The 26,964-nt window shown below is 40.3% G+C and overlaps 2 protein-coding genes across 2 annotated transcripts; both read right to left on the bottom strand.

The window, feature by feature from the left end:
• Positions 1-809: 809 nt before the first annotated feature.
• On the bottom strand, positions 810-3,516 carry LOC308094637 (ependymin-like; the record flags this gene model as incomplete). Its single annotated transcript, XM_080441407.1, has 4 exons — positions 810-960; positions 1,542-1,629; positions 2,697-2,880; positions 3,415-3,516. The coding sequence occupies 4 exons, from the start codon at positions 3,514-3,516 to the stop codon at positions 810-812; spliced, it is 525 nt and encodes a 174-aa protein (XP_080297533.1).
• A 12,019-nt stretch (positions 3,517-15,535) lies between these two features.
• On the bottom strand, positions 15,536-20,065 carry LOC308094647 (ependymin-like; the record flags this gene model as incomplete). Its single annotated transcript, XM_080441418.1, has 4 exons — positions 15,536-15,686; positions 18,648-18,735; positions 19,398-19,581; positions 19,952-20,065. 4 exons carry the CDS (start codon positions 20,063-20,065, stop codon positions 15,536-15,538), a joined length of 537 nt encoding a protein of 178 aa, XP_080297544.1.
• Between the last annotated feature and the right edge of the window lie 6,899 nt (positions 20,066-26,964).

Consider the following 26,964-nt stretch of genomic DNA (forward strand, 5'->3'; position numbering starts at 1 on the left):
TGTAAAAGAAATCAGTGAAAATGGTTACTGATGAACTGAGCAATAGAGGGTAGGATGCAAGTAGTGTTGCTTCCATCTGCTGGTGAACAGCAAGTACTGCATCCAAATGTATCCAATAAAGCGCAATAAGATCTATACTGAAGATAGATTTTAACTCTTGGTAGCACAGTAGCAGAGAACAGATTTGTACATATTAATTCTGTCCTATACATAGTTTTAGATTGTTTTCTTTTGAAAAATGTGGACAGTACTTTTGCAGCAACAAAACATTAATTCCTCCATTTCTTTCTTTCTTGCTTTCTTGCTTTCTTGCTTTCTTTCTTGCTATCTTTCAAACAAGCTTCCAGCTGTAACAACCACAACAACAACAACCATGACTCATATTTTATAGTTTATTTAATTGATTATTTGACTATGATCTACAGCACAACACCATGATCCAGCACAGGCTGTCCAAACCTCTACTCTTCAAAATAGGGTCCACACATGGAGAAAACAATATTTGCTTAAATGTAACATGAGTTGTTTTAACCAGTGTAGAGTACAATGTAAATGGGCTTAACACAGAGGGGTCAGATACTGTAGGTTGTCAATTACAGAAAGGTTCCCACTCACTTTCAAATACCCTATGTGCTTTTCTAAAATCTCTGGTTCTGATTGGTCAATGCAGCGAAGCTCCTGCTTACACGAACATGTCGTGATGCATCGCGTGGTGCGCTTGTAGCCTTGTAGCCTATGCTATTCATTGTATGATGAAGTATACATTGTAGGGCTTAAGTGGTTAATTGGTGAGAGACACTCCAGGCTGTTTACTGCTCTCTCTTGGTCTGCTCAGACAGAGATCTCACAGCAGTGAAGAACGTGTCAGGTTTCTCAGTCTCCTCCAGTTGAGCCTTGTTGCAGATGAATGAAGGATGGAAGTCCATGGGGTTGGTGTTGCCCACCACCCAGTTGAAAGTACTGAAATGACAACAAGAGTTTTGGGGGGATTAAATATGATGACATACGCTTTTTTGTGCTTTCATAATCATAATAATAATCCTTTCTTTATATATTTTTTTACTTGTATATTAAATTTTGGTAATTCATTACTTTTATCAGCTTTGTTTACTCTATTTTTATCAGTTCATTTGGCTCTGGCTTTTCTCTTGTACAGTAACTTGTAAACAACATGCTATACAAATTACAAAATATAATTGTAGTCACCAAGGAAAGACCCATTTATACTTTGCATTCAGATGTGTTCTGTATTTGGAAATCTTATCTGGATAAGAGAAAATGCATGTTAATACAAGGTGGGATCTTAATGTAGGGCAATTTGTCTTGGCTACATTTACTGACCATACTGACATGGCACCAGGACAAGATCTCACATGCAGTGTAAAGGAGCATTCAATGGAAAGTAAACAATATACCCTTTCTTCAAACAACTGTTGACTCTGATCATCCTTGCAACATTGCAAAGATCATACATATCATGTCCAATAATATTTCTGCTTTTACACTGATAGAACTGTACGTGTGGCCTAAGGTTCACTAACCTGACAGTGTTCCAACCAGACTCTGGAGTGAAGCTCTGGAGGACAGTGGGTATGCAGCCAATCTCGGTGTAGACAGCCATGTACCATCCTGGAGACCCGACACATGGGCCAAATGAGACCATTTAACGAGAGTCAGAGTGATTGAAGCACATCAGAAATATTCAAGGCCCAGCTAGTTATCTGCAGTGCTGAGAGACTGTGATATTTTGTATCATTCATTATTCTCCCATTTTGACCATGCACCTTATATATATTTGATACTGTGTCTTGTTATGCGACTTACTGTAGTTTCCTTTGTTTCTTTCAATATTCTTATATGGCTACTTTCAAAACTACAAAACATTGGGAGCTTATTAAAAAGAAATAATTTCACCCACAAATGTTACACCTGTAATTTTGTGATGTGATAAGAAACTTAAACACTTGAAGTTATCATTTGTACACACAAAAGACCATAACACACCAATTAAGAACGTATGTATCACTAAAGTATTTAGAAAAAAGCCCAGGCAGCAGTTCAATGTTTAATCTAACTATGTTTGAATACTCAATACTTCGGATTGGTCAATCATGGAATTATGCAGTTGATGGCAGACCCTGTTCTGAATATGGTGTTGTGCCTCTGTTGTGTCCAATATGTTGCATCAAGTTATTGATTTGTAGCCATCATGTAATAAGTGTGATCATTGGAAAATAAACCCCAACAGGGTGACACAGTATACCAACATGAAATGATCGCCTCACTGTAAATGATCCCTTACCTAGAAAACATTAACCCAAAGACCTGGAACGCATCTGTGTCACTTTAGATTTATTTGGCTATTCAAAAATAGCAGATATACAAGCTCATAGCGCGGCACCGAGTGCCGCGCTATGAGCTTGTAGATCTGCTATTTTAGAAAAACCTTGAAAAAAAATGTTTTTGATTTTTTTTTCAAAAAACATTTTTAAGAATCGCCTCAGGTCTCAATGGGTTAAAGAACTCACATAGGCACATATTCATGTGTAAGATTAACTCTGATTGTAAAAACAGACCCATACATAAGGATACATTATTTTACTCTCAGAATTACACTATAATAACACATTATAGTGTAGTATGCTGTAGGTACAGTGCATGCATAATATTATATGAAATGTTGTATTTCCTCTTACCAGAAGGGGGCAGGGGTTTATACCAGGTGTTGATCAGCACGCCCATTCCCCAGCTAGAGGAGGAGCCCAAGACCGCCTGACCCATCAGTTGAGCATCTTCAGGCACCTGCATGGGGTTGAAGGTGGCATCCAGCTGCTTCTTCTTGCAGGAGAATTTAGTCCAGTCAATCTCATAGTAGACGTTCTATTATGAGATTATGAGAGAGAGAGAGAGAGAGAGAGAGAGAGAGAGAGAGAGAGAGAGAGAGAGAGACACACAGAGAGACAGAGAGACAGAGAGACAGAGACAGAGACAGAGACAGAGACAGAGACAGAGACAGAGACAGAGAGACAGACAGACAGACAGACAGACAGACAGACAGACAGACAAAATAATATATGTAAAACCTTGTGAAGGGTGATTTCCTGTTGCTTTTAGTGTTAATTACTTAGTTTATACCAACTGCAGCCTTGGCCTATATTTTAGATAGAATTTTGACATTATTAAGTTAAAGTAGACCTAAATTTCATAGGTCAAAAAGTTATTTGAAAATAAATGTTGGCATACCGTTTCAACATAATTGGATATCAGGTGATTTCTTGGGCTTTGCTGCGTATTGTCCATTGCAGCAAAACCTACCCATCTTACATCACAATGGTTCTTGCTGAAACTGAAGTGAAATTACACTACTAGCCATCTTGCATCAGTATGTCTGAAAGTGAAGTGAAAGTGAAGTACCTGATTGAAGAGCATCAGCTGGTCCACTGCAAAGGTCTCGTTGCCAGCCTTTCCCATGCTTCTGACACGAATCCTCTGACCGAAAGCGTCATAACTTATCATTCCTGTGCCCATAACTCCATTGCTAAGTGACTATGACGGGGTAAAGAGAGAGAGAGAGAGGTGGTCGGTTAACCATTTAAACCCTCTATACTTAGTAAACTAATATTGAGTTGACAGGGGTATAGGCTCTTCGCTGAAAATAGACGATCTACAAGTTCACAACAGTCACGTTAATATGAGCTTGCAGATTGGCTTTTCTTTGGGTGAATGTTCACTCCAAAATAGCGATGCTAGGGTCGAGTGGTTAAAGAATCTCAATATGAAGTATATTTTGAGTCTACTGTATACAATTGACCATATTCTCATGGTGGCCATTCTGTTTTTATGTCATATGAAGTAAGATCCAAATGTCCACCACCTGAATATGTTCGATAGGATCATACGCACCACACTAAAGGCTCCATTCATTAATGGCGGCACCACTGTGGACACAAGAGAGGACAGAGTCATATTTTTAAACTATAAAAAAAAAGAGCTACGCTTGTAGATCTGCTATTTTCACTACGTATTTACACTGTCGTATGACAAAGTATAAAATAGTGCATTAATGTAGCCTATGCAAAAACATAAACTGATGACATTTGGAGATGACTGCGTGACATGTAAAATAGCTTGACACCAGTGCCAGGCTGACGCAGGCCAGGAGACTTAGGAGGTTCATGATGAACGAGGTAGAGGATCTGAGAGCGCTCTGGCTTCAAGGTTACACACACCTCCTTATATACCTGCTCACTTTCATATCTTTTGTCGTGCAGGTGGCCTCACTCACACGGTAGTCTTGACCCTTGACCCGCACCCAGTGAGTGACCAAAAATACCTCATTGATTACATGTTGTGGAAAAGTTGAATGGCTTTCTAGATAAGGTTATGCAACGGATTGTTTATTTTCCTACACCAAACTCATTAGGCCTACTGAACCTAGTGTCAGTGCTGCAATATGACCAAAAATACCTCATTGATTACATGTTGTGGAAAAGTTGAATGGCTTTCTTGATAAGGTTATGCAACAGATTGTTTATTTTCCAACACCAAACACATTAGGCCAACTGAACCTAGTGTCAGTGCTGTGCAGCCTACAGTTTAGAACCACTTATAGAATAAGAATGAAAGAATATACAGCATACTTTATAAAAAACAGATATAACGCATGCAAAGTTATCCGAAGTAACATTGAAAACCTTTCAACAAAACATTTACTTTAATACTTTTTTTTTTAACAGTGTCATTTTTATTTAATAATGCACAATACAATGTCTCGTGTCTCCAGGAATGCACATCGCTGTCTGCGTCGAGATTGGCTGCATCCCTACCACCATCATGAGCTTCACTCCAAAGTCTGGCAGGAAGACTGTCAGGTTGGTGAACCCTGTGCATGCTAATTTAAGAAGGCCTATGTTGCTACAAAAAAGGGCCTTTTTATATCACCCCTTAAGCCAAACTTTGAGCTTTTCCAATGTCAGTGAAATATAATGGTCTATAATGACTGAATTGAATGAATCGAACCGGGAGCTCACTGTCAGGCATTAGAACCCATGTGGTGGTGCGCCACAATTTACTTCTATTATGCTATGTTTATTGACCATAATCAGTAGCCTACACTGCATGGCACCAGGACAACATCACACATGTAGCTTAAAGGAGCACTCTATGGAAAGTAAGCTATACTGGTATACCCTATATCAGGGGTCTTTCATTGTTTTTAAGGCCAAGGACCCTAGCTGTGAGAGAGAAAAAGCAAGAACCCCCACTACATATTGTATAATACTGTGTTACATATTAAATGTTTTTTATTTCTACATTGATACTTTTACTTAAGTAAACAAATGTGAGTACTTTTTCCACCACACCGCAGAACCTCAAACCTCTAAGTCAGTGGTTCTCAAAGTGGGGTCCGGTGACCCTCACAGGTCCTTGAGTTCCAGGGGGTCCCCAGCTAAATGATAGAGTTAGGAACCAAATGGACCCTTATGGGTCTGTAACTCAGAGTGTACAAATGGAACCAAATTTGGTTCCATTTGTACACGCTCAGAGTTAAATTAACATTGATTTTACAATATAAATTGGGGTCCCAGAGATAGAAATGCCATTAAATGGGGGTCCGTAGCCTAATGCATGTCAAACTATGGGGGTCCTTGAAATAAAAAATGGTTGAAACTCACTGCTAGAGCAGTAAAAATCTTGTGGGGGGCATTGGCAAATATTTTCAAATGGGGGTCCGCAGTGTCAAGTTGGGGGTCCTTGACATGAAAAAGTTTGAGAACCACTGCTCTAAGTTGACAAGATGATGTGCACCCTCTGTGGTTTGATGGTGAACTGCGCCATCTCGTGGCAAAATAAAGCAACTCCAGTGCCATACAATGATTTCATCTAGTAATATTAGGCTATTCTGCTGTATACACGAACTTTCACCTCTGACTTTGAAATAGACACATTTGCAACATATTTATCATTGCACACACTTTACTTCAACATAAAACCAAGTGCTGTCTGTCTATCTAAGGTGAACATGCTGGTATAGCTAGTATCCACTGTGGATTGACTGTTCGTATATTTACAAACATTACTGGGGATATATTGTTTATTTAAGTCTACTAGCCTCGCTCTGTTTCACTTCCACTTTGACTAGGAATACCTGTTAATACTGTTTAATATACTGTCAGTGTACTGAGAGTACTTTTATATTCATACCTGCTGAGAGCTCACTATATGCAAATGAAATCCCAGGCAATAAGTACAGAAAATGGCCGATCTACAAGCTCACAACGCATCACAATGCAACACATTGTGTGTGCTTGTAGATCGGCTATTTTCAAATATACAAAGTATTCAAATAATATCTAACACAGCAGAAACCTATTTATTGTATTAAACAATAGTGAAAAGATTTGTATTCAGTCGTCAATCTCAGACCCTAAGGTTTGGATAGATGCTACTTCAGACCTTCAACACCATTAAAAACAAGTCATACCATTTAAACCCTTGGTCAACAGAAACTAAAAGGCTGAATATACAATAACAAACAGTTAATCACACAAAAATATAGTTTTAATAAATGAATGCTTGAATGAATGATTATTTACATGAATATTTACATAATTTAAATAAGATATTTACATCATGAGACCACATAACGAAGTGCATGTATTGGATGGCCAACTGGTAAGTTGTCCAGCAGAGGAGCAGCCAGAGTCTTCACAGCAGGTGACTGCAGCTCAGGGAGGAGGGACATTTTCATCAGCTTGCTCCCTGAGTATTTTCTCTTGACCACCTAGTGGAGAGGGAACATTAGCATTAGTGTGGACTGGTCCTCTTCTTTTCTCTCTCTACACTACATCTCTTGGTGCTGTTATCCACTCCCATGACTTTTCCTACCACTGCCATGCCGATGACACCCAGCTAATCCTGTCATTCCCCCCCCTCTGACACACAAGTGGAGGCACGCATTTCTGCCTGTCTGGCTGACATCTCGGAGTGGATGTCGACGCACCACCTGAAGCTAGACCTGGGGTCTATTCCACGAAACCTGGATTAGGGATAAACCGGGTTTAAACCGGGTTTAATCGGCTATCCTGGCTTAAATTATCCAGGAATTGGTTTCACGAAAGCTGAGTTAGCTCGGCAGATTAACTTAGCCAGTAAACCTGGATATGTTTATCCATGATCCTGTTTCACAAAAGAAAATTGAAGCAATCCTGCCTTAGTTACCATGGCAATTTAGCTGTGAAGTTAGCCTGGTCCGGACCAGGCTAACAGCCAAGCTTTATTAATCCAGTGCCTTGTTCTTCAAGTTTTGTGAAATAGCTGTTAGTCCAATGACTCCAATCATAAACCAATGAGTTTTTCCACACTTATTCAATTCTTATGCGAAAATCGAAGATCTACAAGCCCGAAATGTTTTTGTCTTATGGCGGCCGGGGGTCCCCGGCCCCCCATGGACCCCCGCCCCCGTGGACCCCCGGCCCCCTGTGTACCTCCGGACCCCCGTGGACCCCCGTGGACCGGGGACCCCCGGCCGCCAAAAGGCAAGCTTTTCACTTGTAGATCTTCGATTTTAGAAATTAGAAATTAGAAAATTATATAAGTGTGTAATTATAATTCCAACATTCACGTAAACTCCTTATGTTTAAGCCTAACTGAATTATATATTTATGGATTTGTATATAAATTAATTGCATATTTTTGGACAACTTGTGCATTTAATTTGTCTGCAATACTTTGCCACGCTTTCTCCCTGGATCTATATTTATTGCGGCTGTGTTTCCTCTCTTGCTTATTATACATTTTACTTCCTTGTATGATCTCATGAGCTGCTGCAGAGCTGCTGTTCAGCCACAGAGAAGAACACCGCTCTGGTTTTGGGCTCCATGATTGGTCAAGTTCAAGGATTCTGCTATCGACTTTCATGGTCTTTTATAGGAATATGTGAACTCACATTCAGCCTGGTTTAACGATCCTGGCTCGACAAACCTCTCCTTCTCAGCCCGGCTTGGCGTTCGTGGAACTGAATAAACCAGGCTGAACAGCGCAGGCTTGTCAAACCTGGATTTGCCTTTCAAACCAGGATAATTTAATTCCGCTTTCGTGGAATAGACCCCTGGACAAGACGAGCTGATGTTGGAGTTGCATTGGTGTGGACTGTCCTTTACTCCAACTTCCAAATGCCTTCGTTTGCCATCTTACCTGGAACTCGGTTTTCCCCTTGTTGACGACAACTACATTCTTCGCAATGTGCTGCATGATTAGCAGTAGTTGAGCCTAGTCATATGTGGTGTAGTACTAAGAGTCTGTAACACATGAACCAAAAACAACTTGAACCAAAAGACAAAGTGTCCAGCTAGCCATCTGTACTAATATAAGCCGACATATCCATGTATCCATTATAGGACCACAATGGAAACAAGTCCGCAGGACTTTTTTGTGTTATCCTTTTAGCCTAAATGTACCTGTACTGTACCTCGTGCCGTTTACATTTCTGACAAATAAAGTATTCATTCAATCAACCAATGTCCCCCCATTGATTCTAGTCAACTCACCCATGGCAGGCCATCCAGCAGCTGGGAGAGGCACAGGGATGCAACAGCGATCTTACTTAGAGGGCCGGTAGTGAACCATGTCGTAGTCAAGGAGTGTCAGCTCCATCAGATAGTTGGCCAGCGTGTGTATCTTCATAGTAGACTAGAACAAACAAACAACACCATCGAAAATCCTGCTTGCAAATACAATTCCAAAACCTCTGCTACATCTTTAACCATTTTAACCATTTGACCAGTCACAACCTGTGTTCACTTTCATTCACAGCCAAATCTAATAATTGTCCTCTTCAGATTTGAAATTAGATTTGTCTGAACAGTAGGTTTTTGCTAATCAGATATGAACCACATTCCTAGGTGGGTTGAAATGTGATTAAAATCTGATAACTAAGTGTGTCTCTGTCTGGACAATCTGACACTGAAGCCTGATTTATACATTTTCCCACGACCGCAACACTCGCCAGACATAGCCAATCTACAAGCAGGTTTTTTTCTTTTAAAATTTATTATTCAAAAAAGACTTGGTCAGTTAAATTAAGTCCCCTCACATCTATATACAAATGACATCCTGCACATAATTCTACATTCATTCAAACTCCTAACTGACTGGGGAGGGAGTCTGAGAGATAGGTGGGGAGTCTAATGATCACTGCAATTACATCCCGATGTGAAATATTTCTAAAGAAGAAAAAAAGTAAGGTTGTTATGTATAGCCTATGGACAATCAAAATCAGTCGGTAATATTTAATTTCGATGTGGTGTCATAATTAAACTTAATGTTGATATGGCACACTGACTTACTATCAAGAAAATGAAAACTTAGCACTTCATGTCAAAAAGGTTGCCGACCCCTGACGTAGGGCATTCATTTATATAAAAACATAAAAAGTTGAAATATGGAGATGGAAGGTTTCTACCCGACAGCGATGATATGCAATACTACAGTTCAGACTAGCAAAAACGTACTTGGTGCTCTCCACAACTTCCTATCCCCCATCAGGAGCTCTGCAGTGTTGTTAGCTCTGTGCAGTGTCAACATAGGTGGTGCGCCTCTCTCCCCTCCTAGCTGTGCCTTGTGTCAGTTTCTTGGCCATCAGTTTCAGGTCGCCCTGCCACAGTGCCCAGCCTCATCCTTCGCTCCACGACCTTGTCCGTGACTCTCGGGAGGCCTCTGTAGAGGTCCACATTTCTGATGTGGTCCACCCATGGTACATCAGGGCTCATCTGTAGCATTCTTGTGACATGTGTAGATGCCATCCAGGGCCTTGGCCTGTTGTACTGAGAGTGTACAACCTGTAGTGGGGTTTCCTAAACTTTTATTTTGAAGGGGTTACCTGCCCAAACGTCAGGTCTCAGAGTAGCACATGCTTGTCTCAAAGATTAAGCCATGCATGTCTAAGTACAAACGGCTTGTACGGTGAAACTGCGAAGTTTCATTAAATCAGTTATGGTTCCTTTGATCGCTCCTCAGTTACTTGGATGCGGTAAACTAATTGTAACAAATAACGAGTTTGCTTGTTGTTCAGTTCTCCTGGTGTTGGCACTGATTGGAATGTAATCAAGTGCACCTGTGGTGCTGAAGCACAGTATAAAACTGCCTTGGTGGAGGGGGAGAAAAGACGACATCACTATGAGACCAGCGTAAGGAAAATGTTTGTTTGATACGGGGCACAGACAGTCAAGTACAAAGGACAGTTAAGGAAAGGATGGACAAATGGTCCAAGGTCTTCCTGGAGATCTTTCCCAGGATGACCCCAGGCATGATTCAGGCAGTTTATGCAGGGCCAACTTCTTGGCAAGTCCAGAAATCTGTTTCAGCGTGTGCGATTTCCAAATTGTTTTGGTCAAACACTGGCCAAAATAATCCAGGTAATGCTACTTGATATTGTGATGTAATGAAAACTTTTATTTTATTTTTTCAATTATCATTGGCTCCTAAAGCCAACATATTGATGTCCCCTTCAGTTATGTACTGCAATTTCAGTTAAGTTCTGCTGTTAAATCCTGTCATTTTCCTCTCCTCCCTGCAGCCTGCATTACCTCCAGACCTGGCCAGTGTGGCATGGCCAATGGTTACATACTGGAAGGCAAGGAGCTGGAGTTCTACCAGAAAAAAATCAGTGCCTCCGGCTCTGAGGCGTCTGCATCTCGATAGACGATGATGGTGATTGACGTGCCACTGGACATAAGAGACGAGAAAGGGAGAAAAATAAGTTTGCAAGGTCCAAAGTCTTTGGCTACTAAAGCCAACATCTTGATGTCCCCTTCAGTTATGTGCTGCAATTTCAGTTAAGTTCTGCTGTTAAATCCTGTCATTTTCCTCTCCTCCCTGCAGCCTGCATTACCTCCAGACCTGGCCAGTGTGGCAAGGCCAATGGTTACATACTGGAAGGCAAGGAGCTGGAGTTCTACGAGGAAAAAATCAGTGCCTCCGGCTCTGATCTCGATAGACGATGATGGTGATAGACGTGCCACTGGACATAGAGACGAAAAAGGGAGAAAAATAAGTTTGCAAGGTCCAAGGTCTTCCTGGAGATCTTTCGCAGGATGACCCCAGGCATGATCAGGCAGTTTATGCAGGGCCAAATTCTTGGTGGGTCCAGAAATCTGTAAGTCCAAATTTCAGTTAAGTTCTGCCGTTAAATCCTGTCATTTTCCTCTCCTCCCTGCAGCCTGCATTACCTCCAGACCTGGCCAGTGTGGCATGGCCAATGGTTACATACTGGAAGGCAAGGAGCTGGAGTGCTACGAGAATGTGATGATGGTGTCCGCGATGCCAGCATCTAGCAACGTGTCAGTCTGTCAGAAAGGCGGACCTGTGCAGCAGATCAGGATGCAGCTTTCTGTTTTGCACAAACTGCCTGTGAACTTCACCTGTGCTTCCAGGAAGCGCTCAGACTCAGAGCAAGAAGAGTGTCAGGAGGCTTTAAAAGACAGACAGTGGCTTATACGAGCTGTGTGGTCGCAGGCAGCAAAAAAACACTGTTCATGGCTGTGGTCAAGCTACTGTATGCTTGCCAGTTGCCAGAGCTATTAAAACAACACACACACTGCAAATATTTTTGTTACTGTTGGTGCCACATTTTGTAGTAAGAATTTTGCACTTTAAATTTTTTTTTATATGCATGTTAAACATGGATAAGAAGATTAAGCACACCCGGCTTAACTGTGGAGCTACAGTAGCAGGCTGCATCTGACTCTGGTAAGGGGAAAGCGAGGAGGAGTGTACATTTTATACCTGAATAATGGTTGGTGTTTTTCTCCTACAGAGCAGTATTGCCCCACATATGATGATCCTAATGATTGTTTTTCATGTGTTGCAGTCTCCTACAGAGCAGCATTACACCACTTATGATGAGGCTCACCTGAAGCCGATAATGCAGCACATCGCAAAGAATGTCGTTGTCAACGAGGGGAAAACAAAGTTCCAGGTGAGTTGGCAAACTAAGGCATTTGGAAGTTGATGGAGTAAGACGTGGATGTTTGAATAGATTAATGCTAAGATTCCCTCTCCACTAGGGTTTGGGTTAGTATAACCTGGCTTCATTGCTTACTGTAAATTGCTCTGGATAAAGAGCGTCTGCTAAATGCCTTAATTGTAAATATAAATGTACAGTATAGTCTAATGGAGTAAGATAGGGATGTTTGCATAGATGAATACTAATATAAATGTTCCCTCTCCACTAGGGTTAGGGTTAGTATAATGTAGCATAATGGAGTGAGAGATAGGGATGCCTAAATAGATTAATCCTAATGCTAGTTTTCCCTCTCCACTAGGCCGTCAAGATGAAGTACTCGGGGAGCAAGCTGAATGTCACTGGCCTTTCTGAGCGGCAGTCATACAGTGAAGAGCCTGGCTGGCTGCTCCCCTGCTTAACCCCTGAGGTTGAAATCAGGCATGGAGACTTGTTGCCTTTCAGCGATATTCACCCTTTTCTTTCCGTTTTGTGTTCTATCAAGTATGTGTATGTAAATAGCAAAGGTCTCATATATATGTGAATATCTGTCTGTCTCATATGTCATCATGATTTGTGTGCGTGGGGATCTCATTTTAAACAAGCTTAGTGCTTTATGAGCCTTCCAGTTTAGTAGACCTTGTGAATTTGTACTCCCATGTAGGCTACTGTTGTTCTCTTACTAAATAAAGTACATCAATCAATATCCATGTAAATATATAAAACATGTAAATATCTATAAATTATGTAAATATCCATTCATAAAATAAAATGATCAGTTTGAACCATGAGAAGTGTTGGTCTGACTCTTAATTGGAGGTCTAATATGACAGGCTCACCTGAAGCCAATGCAGCACATTGCTAAGAATGTGGTTCTCCTCAACGAGGGGGAAACAAAGTGCCAGGCAGTGGTGGAAAGTAACTAAGTACATTTACTCAAGTACTGTACTTAAGTACAATTTTGAGGTATTTGTACTTTACTTGAGCATTTCCAATTGTCTATACTTTTACTTCTACTCCACTACATCATCAGGCAAATATTGTACTTTTACTCCACTATTATTTGAAAACATAAGTTACTAGTGACTTTGCAGATATAAATTATATTATAAAAACATAAATTAACTAGCCTGACACTCAGCCTGAATTTTCATTTCACTCCTAACCCCGAATGCGAGGCAAACGATTCAGGGGGTGGAGCCACGCTATTAACCACTTTAGCCCCATTTTATACCTATTTGAAAATAGCGATCTACAAGCTCAGTGAGCTTGTATAGATCTGTTATTTTCAAACATTTTTGTACTTTTACTTTTGGTACTTTAAGCACATTTTGATACCAATACTTTTGTACTTTTACTACTAAAGTACATTTTGAATTGGAGACTTTGACTTGTAACACAGTAGCCTACTTCTAGATTGCAGTATTGATACTTTTACTTAAAGTTGTACAATGCAAAATCACAAATAACGATTTTTAGCAACCTCTGCTGGTCACTACCGTCACTGCATACAATTTCCCTAGTCCTCGATTACCCAGAATTCCATTCGTTTTCACCGGAAGCCGGAAGCGTTTCAAAAAGCGATCTTTTAATTGTTTTATACTATCTACGGATCGTTTCTCTTAGCCAGTGGAGCATTAGTTACCATGAGCTGTGCTTTCTTTTTCTGTTCTTTTTCGATCTCCCAATCCTACATTATCTTAAAATCAGCGTGAGGTTCCTTTTTGTTAATAGCGCGGTAGTTCCTGGCCAAACAGGAAACCGTTGCGGTAGTTCCTGAGGACGTCGGCCACGACGTCATGACGTTGGCCAGGAACGTCATTTTCCCGGGAAAGTCCCCCCCGTACACGTTCAATAGAAAATATATAAATAAAAGGCTTCCGGGGGTGAAATTCACGGAGTGGGTGTTGTGAAACTTTTGCCACTCGCAAAAGATATACAATTTAACTTTAGTTTTGTTGAAAACGTTACCTAGTATTACTTTAAGTAAAACATTTGAACACTTTATCATTTAACATTATTATCCTATGTGAAAGTGACAGACTGAAGCGATTCCAGTTTGAAAATATATAGCCTACTAATCAATCCTCTCGAGTTGGCGTGGTTTTATATCTCTCCGCTGGCAGAGGTTAATTTTTAAAAACTCTCTCCAAACTCGCTCTTTAACCGCTGCCCACGGAATTCTGACACCATGTGTCCTGATGTGGGTCAATAATATTGCAATTTGCAGTCCATTTGAGTCCAAAAAAAATGGTGTTGGATTGCAGACTTGCAGAGAAAAGAAATCCAAGGCACTCCGTCTTTGATGAAACAATTATGGAGGGTTTGTTTTGAGCAATAGGACAACAATCTGACCTATAAGGCAACAATCTGACCTATAAAGGTCTTCATCAGGGTCTCTGCAGTCGCTTTGTGTAGATCTACAGTACAGTCCACGTTTTGTCATCTCTCCAGCTGTAGCCTGTTCAAGCTCGTTAAGGCTCGTCCGGAAACTTAACAAAGTACACCACCACCAATACTCCCAGAGGTTAAAACAAACCAAGATTGAAGCAGTGACTTAAGGTAGTATTTTTGCCTTTGAAATCATTGAAAGGCAACAGACTAGACTAGAGAATCGGTCCGACGGATTCTAGAGTGACATATGGTAAACTTCTCACCTTGAAGTCAATGAAATGCAGACATAGATGTACTGATATGTCTGAATGGAAAAACCTTATTTATTTTTGCTTTTAGTCAAAATAAGAAAAATAATGTTGCATTAACACAAGATTGTGTTTGTTAAAAAAGATTGCCATTAAAACATAAAATAATAATAACTGATCGCAATATGGACCGATAATATGTTTTGCCATAAACATGCAGCTCTATAACAGTGACACAGCCATGACAGCAATGGTACAAAAAAAGTGTAAACAAATCATATACAGTATATTTTTACTAGTTAGTTTTTAGTCTTTTTTCTTAAGTAGTTATTATGTTACTTCACTATTCTGCACTTAATTTGTTTAGGCCTACATGGTTATTTTGTGCACCACTGATAAGCTTTAAGCTTTAAGATTTATATTTTGTTTTGATCCAATGCTGCACTAAGTTGTGAAAAGTGGAAAAAATATACTGTAATCTAGATTTAAAGAATCTTATGCCTCTAAATCACTACCACCTGCGAGCGATGACAACAGCGTTCCTTAGTGGCCGACATTAAATGCAGCACTGTGGGCTTTCTTACAGAGAGAAACATACATACAGTCCCTGACTTGTAACAATGAACCAAGAAACCACAAACCAATACAAATGTACAGATGTATAAATAAAACTAACTGCATCTGTTAAAATGGAGTTTGAAGTTACAATGGGTTTGTATAGGAAGGGGGCGTGTCTGATAAAATGAATATCAAATGTCTAAATACTGAATCAAGCAACTTAAAAACTGTCTGGGGTGCTCACAAAAGCCTGAGTAGACGATAAAATGACCCAAAGTGTTTTTGAAAGTGAAATATCCGTTTAATTAGGTGAGAGAGACACTCCCGAGGTTGTTTACTGCTCTCTCTTGGTCTGCTCAGACAGAGATCTCACAGCAGTGAAGAAGGTGTCAGGTTTCTCAGTCTCCTCCAGTTGAGCCTTTCTGCAGAAGAACGGAGGATGGAAGTCCATGGGGTTTGTGTTGCCCACCACCCAGTTGAAAGTACTGAAATGACAACAAGAGTTTTGGGGGGATTAAATATGATGACATATGCTTTTTTGTGCTTTCATAATCTTAACCAGCATTAATGTATAGTTGTTGTCTTTTTTGTTAGGTTTTTACTTAGGAACTAGAAAAAGTGCTCCTCGGAGCACAGGTCTCCGCCAGGGCAGGTAGGTTATTGTGGGCCAACAATGTTCGGAATTTGCCAATCAGGATGGAATATGAGAAATCGGACAGAACCATCTTGATCACTTGACTATAGAGATAATGGGTACCGATTTGCATGATGATTGGACAACAATTGTAGGAGTAATACAACAAAGAAAAGTTTTGAAAAAATCGGCCTCCTGGTGGCGCTATAATAGGGCAATGTTAAAGGGTGGCATTTGTTCTTCAACTTAGTGCGAATGTGCTTGTAAAGTGTCACCTCAATCGGACGCTGCGTTCATGATTTGTGGCATTTTGTTCAAAACGGGCCACTTCTGCAAACTTTAGATGTCATTGTTAGCCAATCAGGATGAAATATGAAAAATCAAACAGTTCCATCTTGATCACATGACTATAGAGATCATGTGTACCGATTTGTGTGAAATTTGGATAAAATGTGAAGGCTTAATATCCAAAAATGTTTTACATAAGTCGGCCTCTTGGTGGCGCTATAAAAGGCAAATGTGAAAAATGCAGGGCGGATGTTTTTCCTTGGCCTCTAGGGAGTGTGCGTGAAAAGTTTCACGTAGATCGGTGCAGTTATAGTGAAAAACACAAATCAGCCTTTTATAGCGCCACCATGAGGCTGATGTGAAAAATGGCAGGTGGCATTTCTTCCTCGGCCTAGTGGGAATGTGTTTGTGAAATTTCACGGAAATCACAAGCTGCGTTCATGATTTGAGGCATTTTGTTCAAAACGGACCAATCCTGCAAATTTTGGAAGGCAACCTTAGCCAATGAGGATGGAATATGGGATATCGGACAGATCCGTGTTGATCACATGACTATAGAGATACTGTGTACCGATTTGCATGACGTTTGGATAAAATCTGTAGGAGTAATGTAAAAAAATGGGTTTTGAACAAATTGGCCTCCAGGTGGCGCTATAACAGACCCATGTGAAAAGTTTGAGGCAGAGGTTCTGAATTGGCATCCAGGGAGTGTGTGTGCACAGTTTCGGAGCGACCGGGCCAACGGTGCCGGAGATTTGGTGGTAACACACAGACAGGACACACGGACGGACGGACACACGGACACACGGACGGACAGGGGCGAAAACATACTCTCTCGCCATGCCTTTCGGCCTGGCGGAGACAATGAAGTCCATGGTGTTTGTGCTACCCAGCACCCAATTGAAAGTACTGAAATGAAAACAAAGGTTTTGGGGGGATTAATGATAAGATGCTTTCATAATCATAATCAGCAGTGCTTCATAGTTTTTACTTTAATTTAAGTAATTAATATATGTATTTCATTTATTTGTTTCAGCTTTGTTTATGTTTTATCTGTTCTTTTGGTAAGTAAAATTAGACCCCATTTACACTTTGCATTCAAATGTGTTCTGTTGTCTGGAAGTCTTATCTGGATAAGAGAAAATGCATGTTAATGCAAGGTGGGATCTTAATGTATAGCAATTTATCTTGGCTATGTTTATTGACTATACAGTAGCCTACACTGACATGCATGGATGGCACCAGGACAATATCACACATGCAGCTTAAAGGAGCACTCTATGGAAAGTAAGCTATACTGGTATACCCAATATCAGGGGTCTTTCGTTGTTTTTCAGGCCAAGGACCCCTTAGCTGTGAGAGAGACAAAGAAAGAACCCCCACTACATATTGTATAAAACTGTGTTATATATTAAACTTTCCCCCCCCCCCCTTTTTTTTAGAAGGCCCTTCCAAATTGATAAGAGGCTTTCAAAGCTAGCTCATTATCTCATCAATGTCTGTTGACTGCTGAAAGATTTGAGACTAGCTTGGAATTATTCCACATAATATCTAACTTTTAAGTGACTATGGGTTGCCTCTAGTCTCGCGTGGGCCGTGGCCAGACTGTTGCCTCCCACAATTTTCTAATGTTTCGGGTCATACAGTCTGGGACTCTGAAGCTCTGATCATGATTAAAATATAAAGCAGATGTGAAGCCTCCTCCCCACTCCTGGTAGAGTATGTTAATACATAACTTATTGGGGTGGTTGTATTTTGTCTCTGACATGACTGTGGCAAAGGTCATGTCTCCCCTAGACAAAGGACCTGACACAAATTTTGACCTGATCAAGATTACATCCCCAGAGCAAGCAGGCCAGCACTATTAGCTCAATGGTAAAAATGTCAGCACTTGCGCAATAAACCGGGTTCAAATCTGGGGTAGAAGAGGAAAGTTACATAGTGCTGCTTTAAATGTTTGATTGTTTTCACATTATCTTTGCTAATGATATGTTGGATTCATGTTCATATGTATTTTCAGACATTTACTGTACATACAAAACAAACAAATAAACAAACGTTCCTATAAAAAGAAATTGGCTGCTCCCCTGTAGTAACTCTGAGGACCCCCAGGCCTAGGAGACCCAAGGCCTGGGGTCTCCTGGGACCCTCTGTGAAGACTCATGCCCTGTATCATGTCCAGTAACATTTCTGATATAACTGAACATTTGAATCCATTTACACTCTTGGTGAATACAGCACAGAGAAACTATGTCTACAGCGACCATGTTGTTTTTAAACTGTTGTATAAAGGACCGTTCACACCAAGTCAACTCTGCCATCCACTTGAGTTAGATTTTTTTTTTTAAAACAATATCTTTATAGTTATCGTTATAATGCTTGGTGTGAACGGCCCTTTAGTCTGGGTGGTAACAGTACTGAGACATACTGAAAATGGTTTCAAATTCCACACTAACACATACAGTATAGTCCAAGGGAACAGGGAACAGTATACTAGACTATAACATGCATACAGTTCACTGACCTGACAGTGCTCCAGCCAGACTCTGGAGAGAAGCTCATGATGGTGGTAGGGATGCAGCCAATCTCGGTGTAGACAGCCATGTACCCTCCTGAACACACAGGACAGAGACATGGATTCAGCAAGAGTCAAAGTGATTGCAGCACATAACACATAATATGTGTAATGTGCCCCAAGTCTCTACACAGTCCCTTCTTGCACAAGAGACTGTGATATTCTGCCTTTTATTTTCTATTTTGACCACTGTATGCATCGCCTAAGTATTTAGAAACCAGCCCAGACAGCTAATTGGATTAGCTGATCATCATCTAATTATATTTATTACACAGCTTTGTTGAATAGTCTACTCGATACTTCTAATTGGTCAATCATGGCATTCTGAGGTTGTTTCCTGTTCTGAATATGTTGTTGTGACTCTGTTTATGCTGCTATGGAAGCAAAAGCTTATAAGCTAATACAATTATTTTAAAAATCTATATTTTGAGTAGCCATGTAATATAATGTTGAAAATGGACCCCAACAGGTGACACAAGACTGACGTGAAATGATTGCCTCACTTAATGATCCCTTAAAATATTAAATATTTAATATAGGCGCATAATCATGTGTTAACTCTGATTGCAAAAACGGACCCATAAGGAGACACATTTACACTCAGAATTAAACTAAATAACTCAGGGTTTTGCTAATATAGGTACAGCCATAAGTACATGCCTGATTCTACATGCATGAATGAAATATATTTCCTCTAACCATTTTGTGGCAGCTTTCCAGTCCAGGTGTTGACCAACACACCCATTCCCCAGCTAGAGGAGGAGCCCAGGAACACCTGACCCATCAGTTGAGCATCTTCAGGCACCTGCATGGGGTTGAAGGTGGCATCCAGCTGCTTCTTCTTGCAGGAGAATTTAGTCCAGTCAATCTCATAGTAGACTTTCTATTATGAGATTGGTTGAGAGAGCAAGAAAGTGAGACAGAGACAAAGAGAGAGTGAAATAAAAAATAAAAAAATTAGAACCTTGTGAAAAGTGATTTACTGTTGCTCTTAGTGTTCATTTATCTACTATAGCCTACATTAATATTGCAATTTGTTCGGACCTGGATGGAACATCATAATTTAGTTATCATGTAAAAATTACAAAACAATTCGTGAAAGTACTACAGCAGTGATTTCTTAGCACATATATTGTCCATTAAGCAAAACCTACCCATCTTACATCAGGATGGCTCTTACTGAAACTGTAGTGAAATTACTCTACTAGCCATATGGCATCAGTATGGCTGAAAGTGAAGTGAAAGTACAGTACCTGATTGAAGAGCATCAGCTTGTCCACTGCAAAGGTCTCGTTGCCATCCATTCCCATGCTTCTGACACGGATCCTCTGACCAAAAGCATCATAGCTTATCTTTCCTGTGCCCATAACTCCATTGCTAAGTGGAATTCAAATCATTTGAATACCAGGCCACCATATTGGAGAGTCAATCCTCTGTGCTTATGATTAGTATGTATCGACCTCCAAAGTGCAGCAAAGCCTTATTTCTAACAGAAATATCAGAACTTTTATCTATCTGTTCCACTAATTATGACAGAACTCTGATTACTGGAGATGCTAATCTACATGTTGACATTGTTTCGGATGTTGTGGCTATGGGTTTCCTACAGTTACTGCACAACTTTGACTTTATTCAACATGTTGTTGGGCCAACACATAAACATGGCCATACCCTGGACTTGGTGATCACTAAAGGTTTGAATATCACTGTTGACAGTATTATTGATAAGCCCGAACTAACAGACCACTATTTATTGTGTTTTAATATGACTGTCTCTGATCTAGGGAAAAACAATACAGAATATACTATAAAAAAACGTTTTTTTAGCTCATCTGCAGCAAACGAGTTTCCTCGTCATCTGGCGTGTGTGCAGGTGCCCCCCCTACTTGATGCTCCCTCAGTGAATGATATGGTTCAACATTTTAATCTCAAATTAGAGTCAGCTCTCGACATAGTGGCTCCTATGAAAACTAAAAAGAAACTTAACTCTAGAGTAACACCCTGGATCGACGCGCACATGCGCTCACTCAAGAAAGAATGTCGTAAAGCTGAGCGAATTTGGAGAAAAAACAAACTCACTGTCCACCTAGAGATCTTTAAGAAGTCAACAGTGGCCTATAACAAAGCACTGCGCTTGGCAAGGCAGGCATATTTTTCACGCATTATCAATGACAACAAGCAAAATGCCAGAGTCTTATTCTCTACCATTGAACATCTCTTAAACCCCCCCCAGGCTTACAAGGAGTCGCTCCCTGCTTCTAAAGCTAAGTGTGATGAGTTCGCATCCTTTTTTGAAAACAAAATTTTTAGCATTCGAGCTGGTATTATGAATGCTGCTGCTAGCACTGCAAATGCGGCAAATGGTGCATGGTGCAAAAATGTAGATCCCTCCAGAGGAAGCCTAATATCATTCTGCGCAATTAATGAAGAGGAACTCCGTAAAACTATATCACAGATGACATCATCATCTTGCTCACTGGATGTAGTACCCACCCCGTTTCTCAAAGAGGTTTTAGACAGTGTTATTGGAGATATCCTAAGAATTGTAAACAGCTCTCTACTTTCAGGCGTCTTTCCAGACTCACTGAAAACGGCTGTAGTCAGGCCGCTACTCAAGAAACACAACCTTGATCCATTGGTGCTGGGTAATTATAGACCAATCTCAAATCTGCCATTTTTGGGCAAGGTCTTAGAAAAAACTATCTTTCATCAACTGGATGTGTTCCTACAGAACAATAAGGTTCATAACAAATTCCAATCTGGCTTCAGGAAAGGTCATAGTACAGAAACAGCACTTGTAAAAGTAATTAATGATCTAAGGGTGTCCGCTGACGACAAAAATGTATCTGTTCTCCTACTTCTTGACTTAACCGCTGCTTTTGATACGATTGATCACACAATTCTACTACAACGTTTGGAGTACTGGATTGGTTTGTCAGGCACAGCCTTGTCTTGGTTTCACTCTTACCTAACAGGCAGAAGCTATTTTGTCAGTCTAGCTAACTTTGACTCAGACAAACACAACATCTGTTCTGGTATTCCACAGGGCTCAATTCTGGGTCCCTTATTGTTCTCCCTGTATATACTACCGCTGGGAGAACTCATCGCCGATCACGGAGTGAACTTCCATTTCTATGCTGATGATACCCAGCTGTATCTTTCAGTAGCTCCAGACGACCCCTGCGCTCTAGACCCATTGTTGACCTGTCTGTCCAGTATAAAATGCTGGATGAGTGAGAACTTTCTTAAGCTAAATGAGGATAAAACAGAAGTTCTCATAATTGGCTCCAGTGAGCAGAGAGAATCAATAACAAGTAGACTTGGTAACCTGGCTGTAGAAAGTAACACCACAGTAAAGAACCTGGGGGTGATTATCGATTCTGAATTGAATTTCAATACACACATTAATCATGTCACCAAGATTGCTTTCTTTCATCTTAGAAATATTGCGCGAATTAGAGACTATCTGTCGTTAGACGATGCAAAGACGCTGATCCACGCTTTTGTTTTCTCTCGGCTTGATTACTGCAACGCACTCTACTCTGGCCTGCCAAAGAAAACAACTGACAGATTACAACTTGTTCAAAATGCGGCAGCCAGAATTTTAACTAAAACCAGGATGAGAGAACATATCACTCCAGTTCTTGCTTCACTACACTGGCTCCCGGTTGTTTTTAGGATTGATTTTAAAATTCTTTTAATAGTTTATAAAGCTCTAAATGGTCTGGCACCTACCTACCTCTCTGACTGCCTAGAGAGATATGTTCCAAACCGGGCCCTCAGGTCTTCAAGTGCTGACCTGCTCGAGGTGCCTACAATGACATATAAAAAATACGGTGAAGCAGCATTCTGCTTTTACGGACCGACAGTGTGGAATAAACTCCCATTACACCTAAGACAGGCAGCCTCTGTCGATAGCTTTAAAGCACAGCTCAAGACCTATTACTTCACTCTTGCTTTTAGCTGATTCTTTGGTTGATTTTTAATTCCTCACTGTATTCCCTATTTTAATGTTGTTTTATGCCTTTGCTTTTGCTTGCTTTTATTTTATTTTATTTTATCTTTGTTTGCTTTATTGTTAAATTGGTTCTAACTGTAATTGTATTCTTGCTCTGTAAAGCACTTTGAGCTGCATTTCATGTCATGAAAGGTGCTATACAAATAAAGTTTATTATTATTATTATTATTATTATTATTATTAAGTGACTATGAGGGGCAGAGAAAGAAAGAGTTGGGGAGTCTCAAAATGAAATTGATCTAGAATTTTGAAATATATGCAATTGACCTTTGATTCACATCAAAGCGTCTTGCTCTTTCGTCATACCATGAAGTACAGTAAGATCAAAATGGTCACCACGTGAATATGTTCGATACGTACCACACTAAAGCCTCCATTCATTAGTGCTGGTACCACTATGGACACAAGAGAGGACAGAATCATATTTTTTAACAATTAAAAAAGAAGAGCTGTTGATATTAGCATGCAGTGCTGCTACTGTAAAAAAAAAAAAAAAAAAAGATCCTAGTGGTTAGGTGACCACCACACTGTCTGTACAGCAGTCTTTAATAAGTCTCCGTTGCTAGGATTAATCAGGCAGGCCAGGTTATGTTGGAGGCAAGGTAGGGTGCACTCAATGCAGCTGGAACCATGATAAGAATGTATTTATTTCTTTACATTTTTGTTTTTGTTATGTATTTTACTTTACAACATACTTTCATGAAATACCTGCTAGTATAGTGGAATTTAGAGAAAGACAGAGATACTAGGTTTATGTGTGACAGCGTCAATATGCAAAATTGCTTTACTGGACATGGTCTTAACTGTTTTGCAAATACATAAATACACACACACATATTGTCAAATAAAGATATTTTTCTATTCAACACATTGTAGCTCACCACAGGGCTTGGGCTTCTGTGCAACAGTTGACATCAGCGCCAGGCTGAAACAGGCCAGGAGACTTAGGAGGTTCATGTTGAAAGAAATCAGGTGATCTGAGAGCGCTCTGGCTTCAAGGTTACACACACCTCCCTATATATACCTGCTGATGCACAGGTGGCCTCACTCACACGGTACTCTTCACCCGTCCGGTGCATGACTAAAAATATCTTTCTGTCATGGAAAACCTATGGAAAGGTTGTATTAGGTCATGCAATGGATCATGTTTGTTTTCCAACACAGTCTCAATAGTACATTTGTCCCATATCTCGTGTGAGTCGTGTCTCTAGGAATGTACATGTGTGTGTAAATTTGTGACAAGTTATGTAAATATTATTATTAATGTGTGGTTTTTAGTTTTAAAGAGGTGGTGCCATGGTTTTGCACTTTTTCTGTTTTTCATGTGTCTATGAGGTTGATAGAACTTCATTAAGCCCCCTGGTGGTGTTTTTATGGTGTTTTATGTCTTCTCTGACTATTTGGAGTTTCTTCCTGGAGGCTGAAACCTTGAGGGTCAAACGTGCCAATAGAGAAACAGCGCTTTAGTGACATCACAAAGCCATACCCTCCCCCTCATTATCATAACACAACAGGTGTGGGCATGAGGAGGAGGAGGGACTAGGACAGGTGGGTGGTGCTAAGGTGGTGGAGGAGGTGCTAAGGTGAGAACCAGGTATACTTAATGAACTGGAGGCGTGTCCACATAGAAACATAATTTTAACAATTTCTGTACACTTTTTTTGTTGAAAAAAAGCCTTACATAATAATAATACCTTATGATCAGGTTTTAGGGTTGAAAAATATCATGGCACCCCATCTTTAATTATATTGCATGTTATGGGTTTTGTATTCTTCTGGATTCTTTATTATTCTTTTGTCATGTGTGCATACATTTTTCTATAGTTTTTTTTGCCACTGGGGACATTCTCCCATACAATTTTGCATTAAGGACTTGCAGCGCCGCAGCGGGGTCTAATAGAGTACAGAATTCCTAACGTCACTTCCGTTACCCCCTGGATCACGGAGTTGTTTTCTCCATTCTAAATCCCGGTGTTACAAAAATAGAAAATAAAACTAGTGCAACAATTCTGTCAAGTAGATGACTCTGTGTTGTTTATGATTCAGTTATATTTGATAATGTCTGTTTTTGGAAACGACAGTATGAAATCACATAATTCACTGTCCCCGCTGAAGCATGTCAAGTAAGTAAGTGTGTTGTTATTTAGTTTGTTTGATGAAACAGCAGAGAACTGACAACACTACTCTCTTACAGAAAAAAAAAGTCTCACAGCACTCCTTGGCCAAAAACACCTGAGATGGGTCGGGCACGTGATCCGCACGCCAGCCCACCGTCTACCCCGACAGATACTCTATGGCCAGCTTCTAGATCTAATGGGGGGCAGAAAAAGCGGTACAAGGACCACATTAAAACTCTCCTGAAGGAGTGTGACATTAAACCACCAGCACTAGAGTCCCTGGCTGTTGATCGCCACACCTGGAGCTCTACCTGTCACCACCGAACACCACTGCTGCCTTCCCGCCCTGCCCCTCCTGTGACAAAGTCTGAGGATCACGCATCGGTCTGAGCAGCCACCTGGCTATGCACAGGCCAAAGACATCACAATAATCAACTCATAAATTCTATTTGGAGCAACGCCATCGTCGACATCGATGGACCGCCCATAAGCAACCTGATTACTGCAGAGGCAGGCCATAGCGTTCTCCCTGGCGTTTAAGTATCCAGACAAGTAGCACTTGGTCCTTCGCATCCTGTTTGGTAACAATAGTGTGGTGTTGGAACAGGTTATCTGGCACTCTGTTGTCCTTCCACAGATCGCTAGGTGGTGGTGTGGGGCTTACCAGAGGGCTCCCCTGGACTTGCTGTCCCTCATAGGCTCTCCTCTTTAATGTGTATTTTTAGTTGGCCCTGGGACTGGTTAGGGTGATTAGTTTTTTATTGAATACATTTTTACGCCGATTAAAGGCCTCTGCAAGGCCTCTGCAAGGCCTCTGAAAGGTTTTTATTCCTTAAACCTATTACCATTAGACTGTTTTTTAGTCTCTGGTTCAGCTTTTGTTGTTGGCTCTTCTATCCTGATTTTAGTACAAACCTGTGTAATGTTTGGGAAATTATATGTATTGGCCTTCCCGTTATATTAACAAAGGTGCCGTAGCCGACACACTATTTTATTGGGTTTTATCTGGTTATTTATTATACTTTACTCTTACTAATTTACCTTCTGGTATAGCGAAGGGAGACCGGAAACATGGAGAGAGAGAGTAGAGTGACATGCGGAAAATGTTCTGTGCAAAACCGGGGACTCGCTGTTACCTGCTGAAGGCTTTATTAACTTAAGTTGGGCAAAAACATAAAAAGTAAATAAACATTCAACCCCATGAACTATAAAAATCAGTATTAATCTAATTCAGATATTATGTAAAAGCCACCAGTGAAAAGGTTTTATATGATGAATTGAGCAAGAAGGTATGACTCAAGTAGTGCTGCTTACTACTGGTATAGTCCATTAGAAATAGCATGGCAACTCTCGCAATTAGCATATTCCAATGGAGGTTTTCATGTGTGTAGAATTAATTTCTTTCTTTTTTTAATCGCAGATCAATCTCGCATCTCAATCCTACATCTCAATCTCACATCTCAATCTCACATCTCAATCTCACCTGGCAAGCAGGTGAATTAATCCATTTGTCATATCATGAACCTAGAAATGTTCTTTACTATGAATGTTTTTTTCCTTGTGGATTTGTATTCATACGGTGGGGACCTAGATTGATTTTAGCCTGGTTGCCTGTTTTATGTCCCCATATGGATACAAATCAACAAAAAAGGAAGGAAGGTTTCTAGGTTTAGTATTGAACAGACATAAATATCAAATAGATTGGCACTGCAAAATATCCAGTAGCCTATATGATTTACAAAGCAACAAAATAAGATCTCTATCACAAAGATAAGATTGGTACATATTTTAATTCTGTCCAAGATCCATGATGTCACATAAACATTTATTTCACTCATTGATGTTGAGAAAAAGCAAATGGGGTTTCTTGTTCCAGTAAGCACCAATAATAATAATGTCTTTCTTTCTTTATTTCAAACACAAACACTTTATAGCCTACATTCCTGTGCTTTAATGAAATCTCTTGATTGTTCTATGCAGCAAAACTCCTGCTTACACCAACGTGTTGCGATGTGACTTGTTGTGCGCTTGTAGTCCGGCTATTATCGCTATTCATTGCATGATGAAGTATACAGTGTACTGAGTGTAGGGCTTAAGTGGTTAATTAGGTGAGAGACTCTCCAGAGGTCGT

This window comes from Gymnoscopelus braueri (assembly GCF_963280865.1).
Source record: "Gymnoscopelus braueri genome assembly, chromosome: 2".
In the NCBI taxonomy this organism is placed as follows: domain Eukaryota; kingdom Metazoa; phylum Chordata; class Actinopteri; order Myctophiformes; family Myctophidae; genus Gymnoscopelus; species Gymnoscopelus braueri.